This window comes from Salmo salar, chromosome ssa20, assembly GCF_905237065.1.
Source record: "Salmo salar chromosome ssa20, Ssal_v3.1, whole genome shotgun sequence".
In the NCBI taxonomy this organism is placed as follows: domain Eukaryota; kingdom Metazoa; phylum Chordata; class Actinopteri; order Salmoniformes; family Salmonidae; genus Salmo; species Salmo salar.
Genome location: NC_059461.1, coordinates 6419510 through 6433438, shown reverse-complemented (window position 1 = coordinate 6433438; position 13929 = coordinate 6419510). Strand labels below are relative to the sequence as shown.

Below are 13929 nucleotides of genomic sequence, written 5' to 3'. Positions count from 1 at the left end.
TCCCCGGTGCTAGGGGACCTGATGCTACTTTACGCCACTATACACAACGCCCTAGAACTTTTGAACTTAACCCCTGCTAATCATTTCCTAGACCCTCACTATCTTTCTAACACACACCACTCTGTACAACCCACTGTCATTGCTTTGATTCACCTCCATTTTACCTCATTCTCACAACAACCTGGGCTTCATTTACACATGCATCCATGGCTTTTGAGTGTGTGTGTGTGTGTGCCTCTTTGGTAAACATCATGGCTGGTGGGAGGGGAGGGAATGCGCTGGAGAGAATAGTAGATGTTTTACAGGCTCCTGACCAATTGTGATATTTTGTTTATTTTGCGCTGATTAACTTTTGTACATAATGTTTCCACCATTTCTTATGACTGAAAAAAGCTTCTGGACATCAGAACAGCGATCACTAACCTCGATTTGGATGAGGATTTCTACTTCATTGAGTCAGAGGCAAAGGACATATTGCTCATAACGGACCAGGCCCAAATCCCTGACATTCAAAAAAAGGAAGAGTCTACGTTGAAGGAGTGGATAAACCGCAGCTACCCTCTGTTGTTGAACTTGCAATCTTTGGAAAATAAACTGGACGAGCTCCGTTTGAGTCTATCCTATCAACGTGATCTGAAGAACTGTAATATCCTATGTATCTCAGTTGTTGCTGAACAAGGACATGGAAAAACTTAATCTAGCTGTTTTTCCTTTACATTCGCAAGACAGAACGGCAGCGTTGGGTAAGCTCGGGGGGGTGTGTGTCTCTTAACAACAGCTGGTGCGCGTTTCTTATCAACAGCTGGTGCGCAATCGCTAATATTAACGAAATCTGCTCGCCTGAGTTAGAATACCTCATGATAAGCTGTAGACCAGGGTTCCCCAGCTGGCGGCCTGGTGGTTTTATTTGGCCCCCCAAGTTTTTATTTTTATATGTATGTGTGTGTGTGTGTGTGTGTACAGTTGAAGTCGGAAGTTTACATGCACCTTAACCAACTACATTTAAACTCAGTTTTTCACAATTCCTGACATTTAATCCTAGTAAAAATTCCCTGTCTTAGGTCAGTCAGGATCACCACTTTATTTTAAGAATGTGAAATGTCAGAATAATAGCAGAGAGAATTATTTATTTCAGATTTTATTTCTTTCATCACATTCCCAGTGGGTCAGAAGTTTACATACACTCAATTAGTATTTGGTAGCATTGCCTTTAAATTGTTTAACTTGGGTCAAACGTTTCGGGTAGCCTTCTACAAGCTTCCCACAATAAGTTGGGTGAATTTTGGCCCATTCCTCTTGACAGAGCTGGTGTAACTGAGTCAGGTTTGTATGCCTTCTTGCTCGCACACGCTTTTTCAGTTCTGCCCACAAATTTTCTATAGAATTGAGGTCAGGGCGTTGTGATGGCCACTCCAATACCTTGACTTTGTTGTCCTTAAGCCATTTTGCCACAACTTTGGAAGTATGCTTTGGGTCATTGTCCATTTGGAAGACCCATTTGCGACCAAGCTTTAACTTCCTGACTGATGTCTTGAGATGTTGCGTCAATATATCCACATCATTTTCCTGCTTCATGATGACATTTATTTTGAGAATTACACTTGTCCCTCCTGCAGCAAAGCACCCCCACAACATGATGCTGACACCCCCGTGCTTCATGGTTGGGATGGTGTTCTTTGGTTTGCAAGCCTCCCCCTTTTTCCTCCAAACATAACGATGGTCATAATGTCCAAACGGTTCTGTTTTTGTTTCATCAGACCGGAGGACATTTCTCCAAAAAGTATGATCTTTGTCACAATGTGCACTTGCAAACCGTAGTCTGTTTTTTATGGCGGTTTGGGAGCAGTGGCTTCTTCCTTGCTGATCAGCCTTTCAGATTATGTCTATATAGGACTTGTTTTACTGTGGATATAGATACTTTTGTACCTGTTTCCTCCAGCTTCTTCACATGTTCTGGGATTGATTTGCACTTTTCGCACCAAAGTACGTTAATCTCTAGGAGATGGAACGCTTCTCCTTCCTGAGCGGTATGACGGCTGCGTGGTCCCATGGTGAATATACTTGGGTACTATTGTTTGTACAGATGAACGTGGTACCTTCAGTCATTTGGAAATTGCTCCCAAGAATGAACCAGACTTGTGGAGGTCTACAAAAAAAATTGGCTGATTTCTTTAGATTTCCCATGATGTCAAGTAAAGAGGCACTGAGTTTGAAGGTAGGCCTTGAAATACATCCACAGGTACACCGCCAATTGACTCAGGCTAATTGACGTCATTTATCAGAAGCTTCTAAAGCCATGACATCATTTTCTCCAATTTTCCAAGCTGTTTAAAGGCACAATCAACTTAGTGTATGTAAACTTCTGACCCACTGGAATTGATGATACAGTGAATATAATGTGAAATAATCAGTCTGAAAACAATTGTTGGAAAAATTACTTGTCATGCACAAAGTAGATGTCCTAACCGACTTGTCAAAACTATAGTTTGTTCACAAGAAATTTGTGGAGTGGTTTAAACTTTTTTTTTATTGACTCCAACCTAAGTGTATGTAAACTTCTGACTTGAAGTGTGTGTGTGTGTGTGTGTGTCAGAAATTTGTTTTTTCTTTATTTTTACTATTTTCTACATTGTAGAATAATAGTGAAGACATCAAAACTATGAAATATCACACATGGAATCATGTAGTAACCAAAAAAGTGTTAAACAAATCAAAATATATTTGAGATTCTTCAAAGTAGACACCCTTTGCCTTGATGACCGCTTTGCCAACTCTTGGCATTCACCTGAAATGCTTTTCCAACAGTCTTGAAGGGTTTCCCCACATATGCTGAGCACTTGTTGGTATGCAGTTGCCATACGAAGTGGTGATGCAGCCAGACAAGATGCTCTCTGACCTTGTAGACTGTGTCATTGTCGATCAGGACTACCACAGTTGTGTCGTCTTCAAACGTAATGATGGTGTTGGAGTCATGCGCAGCCACGCAGTCGTGGGTGAACAGGAAGTACAGGAGGGGTCTAAGCACGCCATGACCAGCCCTTCAAAGCACTCGCATAGACACACGTTCACACACTTCATATAAACTGCTGCTACTCTGTTTGTCTATCCTGATTGCTTAGTCACTTTTATCCCTACCTACATGTACATATTAACTCAACTGCCTCATGCCCCTGCACATTGACTTAGTACCGGTACTCCTTGTACATTATATTGCCTCGTTATTTTGTTTTACTATATCCCTATTTCTTTTCACATTTTTCAAGTCTGCATTGTTGGGGAAACGGCTCGTAAGAAAGCATTTCACTCTAAAGTCTACACCTGTTGTATTTGGTGCATGTGACAAATAACATTTGAGGGGACTGGGGTGTTGGGCTGTATCTCTGATCTGGATCAGCTTCTCTGTGCGGGGGGGGGCTCTCCCTTCACTGCCCCTGCATTGTGAGCAGATTGCTCCTCCCACTCTCCTAATCCCACGCTTAAAGGGTCTCATTGTGTTTAATACAGCCACTGACAGGGGGGAGCATTGTATGACCTGAGAGAACGGCGGGAAATTGCTTGTGTTTTGTGGGTCAGCAATCTGCTTTCTAAAGCCTTTAAATAATGTTCCCCGTGAGAGGGAGGGTGTGAAGGAGCCTTTGGCTGGGGACGAGGAGAGGGGAGGCATGGGGAGAAAGAGGGGGGCCTCCCTCCCCCACGGCCTGTCTGTTGGGGCTGTGTGTATGTCTCTGCTGCTCCTGGAGGCACATTTTCAATGACAGACGTAGGCCTAAGTGGACTCCAACATGCATGCTCATCCACAGTCAGGGAGCGGGGATGGGGGAAGTGAATCACACACAAGTACACACTGCCCTTTAGCTGCCGCTGTAAAAGCTGGACAGGGCTAGGAGAGGGAGGACTGATAGAGCGGCAGAACAACTCATACTAATCAGGGCCTTTTTGCTGTGTGGTTGTGTTGCTCCAATGTGCCCCAAATGAATATGTATGTGTAACCCCACCACTATCCAAATTGTGTAGTTGTGGGGACTGCATGACACAAGGGCTTTGACTGGCAGACAGCCCCACCTTCCCTTGGCCTATAGCACATATCTTCTGCTATTTCCTTATTTCTTTCCACCTTGCTTCTTCTCATCCTCTCTTCCTGTCTTTGGCAGAGTAATACCCTGCTCGTTGCTGACAGTTTGAGGAACTCAGACAAGCGACGCAACGGACCTGAATTCCCCAACGACACCAAGAAGAGGAAAGTAGAGGACAAGGACTCTAGTCATTATGTAAGCAGCAGCAGTGAGGGTGATAACTGTGTGTATGAATGGTGAATGACATTGACACACCTTTTGTCCCCACAGGATAGTGATGGAGAGAAGAGTGATGACAACCTGGTGGTGGATGTCTCCAATGAGGTGCGTGTGTGCGTGTGTGCGTGTGTGTGTGTGTGTGTGTGTGTGTGTGTGTGTCAAATAAAATCACATTTTATTCGTCACATGTATTTAGCAGATGTTATTGCAGGTGTAGTGAAATGCTTGTGTTCCTAGCTCCAACAGTGCAGTAATATTTAACAATATACACATCTCAAAGTAAAATAATGGAATTAAGAAATATATTAATATTAGGATGAGCAATGTCGGAGTGGTATTGACTAAAATACAGTACAATACAAAATATACATATGAAATGAGTAAAACGGTATGTAAATATTATTAAAGTGATCAATCATTGAAATTACCACTGATTCCATGTCTATGTACATAGGGCAGCAGCCTCTAAGGTGCAGGGTTGAGTAACCAGGTGGAGGCCGGTTATTGACGGCTATGCAGTCTGATGGCCTTGAGATAGAAGCTGTTTTTCAGTCTCTCTGTCCCAGCTTTGATGCACCTGTACTGACCTCACCTTCTGGATGATAGCGGGGTGAACAGGCTGTGACTTGGGTGGTTGATGTCCTTTGGCCATCCTGTGACTCTTTCTAACGTATACATGCCGGTCTTTTAGGGAAAGGAAAAGGAGGATACCTAGTCAGTTGCACACCTTAATGCATTCAACTGAAATGTGTGTTCCAGATTTAACCCAACCCCTCTGAATCAGGCCTCGCTAAATGGCTCAACTCTATGGATGCTGTATGGGCCCTGGTCAAAAGTAGTGCACTATATAAGAAACATGCGTCCCAAATGGCACTCTATGATAATTTCACATTAGAGGAAGTAGGGCACTGAGTGTGTGTGTGTATGAACCCCCCCCTCCAGGATCCTGCCTCCCCTCATGGTACGCCCCTGCCCTCCCCCAGAGAGAACGGGCTGGACAAGACACGCCACCTGAAGAAGGACCCATCCTGTAGCCCCGCCTCCACAGCCTCCTCTGCAAGCTCCTCCTCCCTCAAGTCCAAAGAGATGGGAATGGTGGGTGTGGCCAAAGCTCTCCATACACTAACACTTTTCGCTGTCTGAAGAAGTCTTTAATGCTGGGTCACAGAAACACACACTTTTTAATGGACCTTCCCATTTCCCTCTAAAGAGTGGTGGAATATCTTTTACCACCTTTCTCCATCCATCCCTTGATTTCTCTCTCTTTAATGGTGTGATATCTGGGTAACGACAGCCTATATGTTTCCATGGCAGCGTGACAAACCGGGTACGCCTCAACCGAAGTCGAGCACTCCCACTCACCGAGGAGACTCCACCCCCGGACCCAGTGCCACACCCACTCTCCGCCCCAGCCTATCCAAGCCCCCCTCCATGGAGCTACCTCACCCACCTAGTAAGAGAAACTTCACCCCATTTTAATTGACCTCAGTACCATTTCCAATCATACCTAACAGCCTATAGTACAGACTACCTACTAATATGCATTTGTTTAGTTTAATTAAAGGCATACTACACTCAAACTATATTTTAATATTTTGTTCATTAGTCCACTGTTAGTACATTCCCAAAAATGTTTTGCATGTCAGAAGTCAAGTTTTGAAGATGGAGCACTTTCAGTAAAGAGTTCAAACTTGCCTTTATGATGTGTTTTGTGTCATATGGTTATGAATATGCTGCACACTGACTGCACTGCAGATACATTAAACCCATCTGAAAACAGCTCTTGTCTACTCCCTAGCCGCTGGTCTGCGGACTCCGCTGGCGGTGTCAGGGCCGTACCCCGGGCCGTTTGGCATGCTGCCGCACACCGCCATGAATGGGGAGCTGGCAAGTGCTGGCGCAGGCTACGCCGGCCTCCACAACATGTCCCCTCAGATGAGCGCTGCGGCGGCCGCCGCTGTGGCTGCCTACGGACGCTCCCCTATGGTGGGTGTGTGTGCGAGTGTATCTCTTATTCCATATTGTGTGATCATTGCGTGTCTAAACAGCTAAATGTCGGTATGTTTATGTAGGATCCATTGCGGTGTCTACTGACCTCATTTCTCTGGTGTGTGTGCGTGCCCGTGGCTGTTTGAGTATGTACTCCTCATCATCCCTCTGTGTGTGTTCTCCCTCAGGCCGGCTTTGACCCTCATCCTCACATGAGAGTCCCTGGAATGCCCCCAAGCTTATCAGGCATCCCTGGAGGCAAACCGTGAGTTGCGTGTGTTCCGTATATAAACTGTAGAAGAGTGTCTTGTAGCACCATGTTCTCCGTAGTAGCAAGACAAATATGCCCAAATGGGTTTCATGCCTCAATTCCACCTTTCCCCCTCTTACTCGACCTTCTCCTCTCAGAGCCTACTCCTTCCATGTTAGCGCCGATGGACAGATGCAGCCGGTACCGTTCCCTCCAGATGCCCTGGTGGGCCCTGGCATCCCTCGCCATGCACGCCAGATAAACACGCTGAACCACGGTGAGGTGGTCTGTGCTGTCACCATCAGCAACCCCACGCGCCATGTCTACACAGGCGGCAAGGGCTGCGTCAAGGTCTGGGACATCAGTCACCCTGGCAACAAGAGTCCTGTGTCCCAACTGGACTGCCTGGTGAGTGCTAGACCTAATATATACACACTGTTATCCAAAAGCATGTATTCGGTAGCGTTGTTCTTCAACCAACATCACAGGATGTGTGTTTGTGGGCAGGGCACATGGTTTAAATCTACACCTACAGTACCAGTCAAGTTTGGACAAACCTACTTTTTCTTTATTTTTACTTTTTTCTACATTGAAGAATAATAGTGAAGACATCAAAACTATGAAATTACACACATGGAATCATGTAGCAACCAAAAAAGTGTTAAAAAAATCTAAATATATATTGGCATTCTCTCAACCAGCTTCATGAGGTACATTAGTCACACGGAATACATTTCAATTAACAGGTGTGCCTTGGTAAGTTAATTTATGGTATTTCTTTCCTCCTTAATGCGTTTGAGCAAATCAGTTGTGTTGTGACAAGGTAGGGGTGGTATACAGAAGATGGCCCTATTTGGTAAAAGACCAAGTCCATATTATGACAAGAACAGCTCAAATAAGCAAAGCGAAACGACAGTCCATTACTTTAAGAGATGGTCAGTCAATGCAGAAAATTAGACATTTTGAAAGTTTCTTCGTGCAGTCGCAAAAACCATCAAGCGTTATGATGTAACTGTCTCTCATGAGGACCGCCACAGGAAAGGAAGACCGAGAGTTACCTCCACTGCAGAGGATAAGTTCATTAGAGTTACCAGCCTCAGAAATTGCAGCCCCAAAAAAATGCTTCAGAGTTCAAGTAACAAACACATTTCAACATTGACTGTGAATCAGGCCTTTATGGTCGAATTGCTGCATAGAAACCATTACTAAAGGACACCGATAAGAAGAAGAGGCTTGCTTGGGCCAAGAAACACAAGCAATGGACATTAGACTGGTGGAAATCTGTCCTTTGGTCTGATGAGTCCAAATTTGAGATTTTTGGTTTGAACCGCCGTGTCTTTGTGAGACGCAGAGGAGGTGAACGGATGATCTCTGCATTTGTGGTTCCCACCGTGAAGCATGGAGGTGGGGGTGTGCTTTGCTGGTGACACTGTTGGTGATTTATTTAGAATTCAAGGCACACTTAACCAGCATGGCTACCTCAGCATTCTGCAGTGATACGCCATCCCATGTGGTTTGCGCTTAGTGGGACTATAATTTTGTTTTTCAACAGGACAATGACCCAACACACCTCCAGGCTGTGTAAGGGCTATTTGACCAAGAAGGAGAGTGATGGAGTGCTGCATCAGATGACCTGGCTTCCACAATCACCTGACCTCAACCCAATTAAGATGGTTTGGGATGAGTTGGACAACAGAGTGAAGAAAAGCAGCCCCCAAGTGCTCAGCATATGTAGGAACTCCTTCAAAACTGTTGGAAAAGCATTCCAGGTGAAGCTGGCTGAGAGCATGCCAAGAGTGTGCAAAGCTGTCAAGGCAAAGAAGAATCTCAAGTATATTTTGATTTGTTTAACACATTTTTGGTTACTACGTGATTCCATATGTGTTATTTCATAGTTTTGATGTCTTCACTATTATTCTACAATGTAGAAAATAAAAGAAATTAAGAAAAACCCTTGAATGAGTAGGTGTCCAAACTTTTGACTGGTACTGTACGTACCACTTTGTGTGCATAGTTTGTGTATTAGAGACAAAAAATAACTTTGTGCACGCGCTTGTCAGAACCGAGACAACTATATCCGCTCGTGCCGGCTGCTCCCCGACGGCCGGACGCTCATCGTGGGGGGTGAGGCCAGCACACTGTCCATCTGGGACCTAGCCACGCCCACTCCACGCATCAAGGCGGAGCTGACCTCCTCAGCCCCGGCCTGCTATGCCCTGGCCATCTCCCCTGACTCCAAGGTGTGCTTCTCCTGCTGCAGCGATGGGAACATCGCCGTCTGGGACCTGCACAACCAGACCCTGGTCAGGTAAGGACCACATGGGAGAATACATTGCCAATAGGTAGCAGGTAGAAATTAGTAGCCTCTAACCACTGGTCCAATGGCAGATATTGTTTCATCCCCCTAATGGTCAGTCATGTGTGCATTCATTTTCATATGGGTGGCCCCATATGAATTGAATCCACAGCCCTTGGCATTGCAAGGGCCATTCTCTACCAACTGAGCCACACAGGACCACGTATTTGATAACATCTGTTAATTGTGTTTGTGTGTGTGTTTATCACAGACAGTTCCAGGGCCACACAGACGGAGCCAGCTGTATTGACATATCCAACGATGGGACCAAGCTGTGGACGGGGGGGCTGGACAACACCGTACGCTCCTGGGACCTAAGAGAGGGACGCCAGCTGCAGCAGCACGACTTCACCTCACAGGTACATGCTCGCACACACGCACTCCTGAAAGACACACAACAAGCTCCAGCAGCACGACTTGAACCACAGGTTCACACACACCCTGCAAACACACAGGCAGGGCTCTAAAGTGCAACCAATTTGGGCGCGTATACAACAAAATATTTTGCTGTGTGTCCAGGGGTTTTATTTTGGGAGCACGGTGCGACTGTGATAAAAGTATCCCAGATAATAATAGTTGTAATGATAAGGCTTCGCTGTACCGTTGTTTTTGAGTGCCCTGAAAGGTAAAGCGAGTGCAAATTCGTTAGCGTCATGGTTGCACCATTACAGCGAAAACGTCTTGCTTCTAGCCCTACCAGGTCAAAAGATCTAACCTATATTACCGCCACTACATTTTTATCTACCTATAGTGGATCGCCAGGACCTTTTTACATTCATAAATCATGTTGTGGGCTGTTCTAAAACTACTCGTGTGTCGACGTTATTAACCATTTGATGACATTTTGTTCAGTCCTATTACCTCATTGGCTAGCTAACAACCTGGTAACTTTTTATTAGGGCCCTATGAAATCCGTTTTATTTTTCCCAAATTCCGTTTTTATTTGTCTGAATTTATTTACGATTTACGTTAATTTTATCATCAAGAGTGTCTAATAACGTGACTGAATAAAAAGTCAATTTAATAAGATAACAGTAAATTTGTAGTGATGCAACACACCATTGCACTATTTTTTTTATCAAGGAAAGTGATTCAATACAGAGTTCTAGTAAGTGTTTCATTATAAATGGAAAAAAAGTAATGCAAGAATCTAGGCAACACTGCAGCAACCTCTGTTTCAAGCTGGCTGAGGATGTTTGTGACTGCTTGGGAGGACAACTTTTTTCCCCCCGAAAACTCTCTACAGATGAACATGCTCTGCATGGTACTTCACTGCCTCAAACCAGCTATTCCATCTGGAGCTCACTGCTTCATTAGGAGCCTTGGCCTACACAAACTCTTCATAATGAGGAAGCTCACCTATCTTCTCTTTCGGGCAGGCTTCTTGAAGAAGACGGATCTCATCCATGTCACAAGTGATGCAACTTCAGATAAATATTTGTAGTGCTGCCGGGTCTCACCCACCAGATTGATGACATGGCAGAGTTCCTTTCAGAACCTCCTTGAATGCCTTCAGGCAGTAGGAGGCATTATCTGTGACCACTGCCCAGGCATCATTCAGGCTCAGATTGTTGCTGTGGGGGGAGGCTAGTATAGCTTGGGAAAACGTTGAGTAGTTGCATCTGTCCACGAAAATGACATCCACCAGAAAGCACTGGTTTTCAACACCTACAATGAAAGATAAGGAAAAACTTGAATTATGTTTTAACCTAAAATAATATTGTGACACTAAGTGTTATTTAAATTTCAAGGGTAAACAGAATATAGATACAGCGACAGTTAGCTAGATGGAGAGGCAGACTGCTGCTGACATTATGCATCGCTGTATTTCACCAGGATAGCTCGTCATTTGGAAAATCACAATTTGCATGCGTACAATTCACATTGCAGAATGTAAATGTAGGCTATTGCAACGGTATATTAATAGGCTAAGTTAACTCACCAATGACTATGTTTAGAATGCTGCAATCCCTTGCATCTGTTGTCTTGTCAACAACCACCACAAACTTCTTCCCATGGTCCTTCTGTAGAACGGCAGTCATACGTTGGTCGAACACACTGGGCAGGTGCGTTTGACGGAGGCTGCTCTCATTTTCGGTTCTCCTCCCTGTTTGCAATGCTTCACTAGTAACGGCTGTAGCTTTCTTAACTTTTCTAAGGGGATGTCACAAAGTCTTGAATAAATTATTGTCTTGAATGTGCTGATGCGCTTGCACTAGTAATGGTTGTTTGAAGAGGCTCTGGCTAACATGGTGCTTTTCCTTGTTCTTCACATGGGCTTTAGACATTTGTCCATCGCACATATTTTTACGCGTACAATCAATAGTATGTTGACAGAATTTGCAAAACAGCTTATCGCCTGACTCATAATAGTCCTTTGGGTATTGCTCTGCTCTGAATTTAGGGGTTAGGGTTGACTTGACCCTCTGACAGCCTCTTCGACATGTTTCTCAAAGTGACAGCCAATTTGTGAGGTGACATAAGGGTCGGTTACTACAATAATTAGACCTACGTTTGATTTTTTTTAAAGTAAATTTCAGCCAAATTATGGAAAATTCTGCAATATTCCACGTTTTACAGCTGATTCCATTTTATTACCAAATTCCATAATTCCATCCACGTTTTCTGCATCGCAGAAATCATAGGGCCTTACTTAACCAGGATGTCCAAACATTTGGAGGCACAAATAAAGGAAAAGGCATAGCTTCTTCAGGACATCAATGATCATAGCAATAAATGTATTACCTCTACATTTATGATCTCTACATGTCTTTAAAACGACAGTGTAAAATGTTCAATGTTCAATCTCAATGGGAAAATTGTATAAAAGCACTATGTAGAAACCTAATATTCCACAAATGGCTTTGTAATTTCAATGACAGGTATTCGTATAAGCATTTTAGCTTTTATAGTAAACATATGTATTTCCATTTTTACATATTAGTTTCTAGGGCACAAAGTAGCTAGAATTTATAGGCTGCATTTAGACAGGCCAATTCTGTTCTTTTTTTTCCACTAATTGGTCTTTTGACCAATCAGAGCTGATCTGATTGAGATAAAGCAAATATTGGCACATTTGAACCAATCTCAATATATAAAATCTTATTTTCTGTTGCTACCAATGAAAAATTATCATTTGGAGCCCGGCATACCATTTGGTCGCTGCTCGTTTTCTCCTCGCGACGGTGTATTTTTTTACAGCCTGCTAGTGCAATAGGCGTATCCAGAGTAATACACTACATATCTGTTATGTGAAAATAAGGAGCACAATAGTGTAATACATAATAGTGTAATACGCAATAGCACCGGAGGGGATGGCTGCTGTTTTGTGTTATTGTGTGTTTGTTTCCCGCATTGTTTAACTTATTTTGTTGATGCTACCGTCTCATATGACCGAAAAGAGCTTCTGGATATCAGAACAGCTATTACTCACCTCGAACTGGATTAAGATTTTTTTTTAATGAGTCTGACGCGAAAGATATAATGTTGCTCCCGGACAAGGCCCAAATCCCTGTCATTCACATGTAGAAAAGAAGGAAATACAGGGGGCGCAGATCAGGGTGCCTTGTGAGAATTCGTTGGTGAGTGGGTAACCCGCCTTCTACCATCCGTTCTATTGGCCAATGTGCAATGACTGGAGAATAAACTGGATGAGCTCCGTTCAAAACTATCCTACCAACGGGACATTAAACTGTAATAGCTTAAGTTTCACTGAGTCGTGGCTGAACGATGACACAGGTAATGCACAGTTGGCTGGCTTTTCCATGCATCGGCTGGACAGAACAGCTACATCCGGTAAGATGAGGGGTGGGGGTGTGTGTCTTTGTCAATATAACAGCTGGTGAGCGATGCCTAATATTTAGGTAGTCTCCTAGTATTTCTCGCCTGACATAGAGTACCTCATGATAAGCTGTAGACCACACTATCTACCAGGAGAGTTTTCATCTATTTTTTGTAGCTGTATATTTAACACCACACACTGACACTGGCAGTAAGATCGTACTCAACGAGCTGTATAAGGCCATAAGCAAACAAGAAAATGCTCATCCAGAAGCGGAGCTGCTAGTGGCCGGGGACTTTAATGCAGGAAATCTTACATCCGTTTTACCTCATTTCTACCAGCATGTCATATGTGCAACCAGAGGGAAAAAAGACACATACCAAGCTCTCCTTCGCCCTCCATTTGGCAAATCTGACCATAATTCTATCCTCCTGATTCCTGCTTACAAGCAAAAACTAAACAGGAAGTGCCAGTGTGCCCGTTCAATACGGAAGTGGTCAGATGATGTGGCTGCTGGACTGCTTTTCACTAGCACAGACTATATGTTCCGGGATTCATCCAATGGCATTGAGGAGTATACCATCTCAGTCACCGGCTTCATCAATAAGTGCATCGACGACGTCGTTCCCACAGTGACTGTACGTACATATCCCAACCAGAAGCCATGGATTACAGGCAACATCCGTACCAAGCTAAAGGCTAGAGCTGACGCTTTCAAGGAGCGGGACACTAATCCGGACGCTTATAAGAAATCCCGCTATGCCCTCAGACGAACCATCAAATAGGCAAAACGTCAATACAGGATTAAGATTGAGTCCTACTACACCGGCTCTGTCGCTTGTCGAATGTGGCAGGGCTTGCAAACTATTACGGACTACAAAGGGAAACCCAGCCGCAAGCTGTCCTGTAACACGAGCCTACCAGATGAGCTAAATGCCTTTATGCTCGCTTCGAGGCAAGCAACACTGAAGCATGCATGAGAGCACCAGCTGTGCCGGACGACTGTGTGATCACACTCTCCATAGCAGATGTGAGCAAGACCTTTTTAAACAGTAACATTCACAAGGCCGCGGGAACAGACGGATTACCAGGACATATACTCAGAGCATGCGTGGACCAACTGGCAGGTGTCTTCACTGACATTTTCAACCTCTCCTTGATCGAGTCTGTAATACTAAACGTTTCAAACAGACCACCACAGTCCCTGTGCCCAAGAAATCAAAGGTAACCTGCCTTAATGACTACCGCCCGTAGCACTGAA

General features: G+C 44.2%; 1 protein-coding gene across 4 annotated transcripts in view; it reads left to right on the top strand.

Annotated features, from left to right (window-relative positions):
* The window catches only part of LOC106580192 (TLE family member 1, transcriptional corepressor), a 38886-nt gene that overhangs the window by 16599 nt on the left and 8358 nt on the right, over nt 1–13929 (top strand). For 3 of the 4 annotated variants that reach the window (XM_014160989.2, XM_014160993.2, XM_014160991.2), the window contains 9 exons: nt 4152–4268; nt 4344–4397; nt 5235–5387; nt 5607–5745; nt 6073–6278; nt 6470–6546; nt 6690–6939; nt 8592–8839; nt 9099–9246. In XM_014160989.2, the coding sequence (XP_014016464.1) occupies nt 4152–4268; nt 4344–4397; nt 5235–5387; nt 5607–5745; nt 6073–6278; nt 6470–6546; nt 6690–6939; nt 8592–8839; nt 9099–9246 (1392 nt within the window). The remainder of the gene's footprint in view (nt 1–4151; nt 4269–4343; nt 4398–5234; nt 5388–5606; nt 5746–6072; nt 6279–6469; nt 6547–6689; nt 6940–8591; nt 8840–9098; nt 9247–13929) is intronic. The other variant, XM_014160990.2, reaches the window with a different exon arrangement.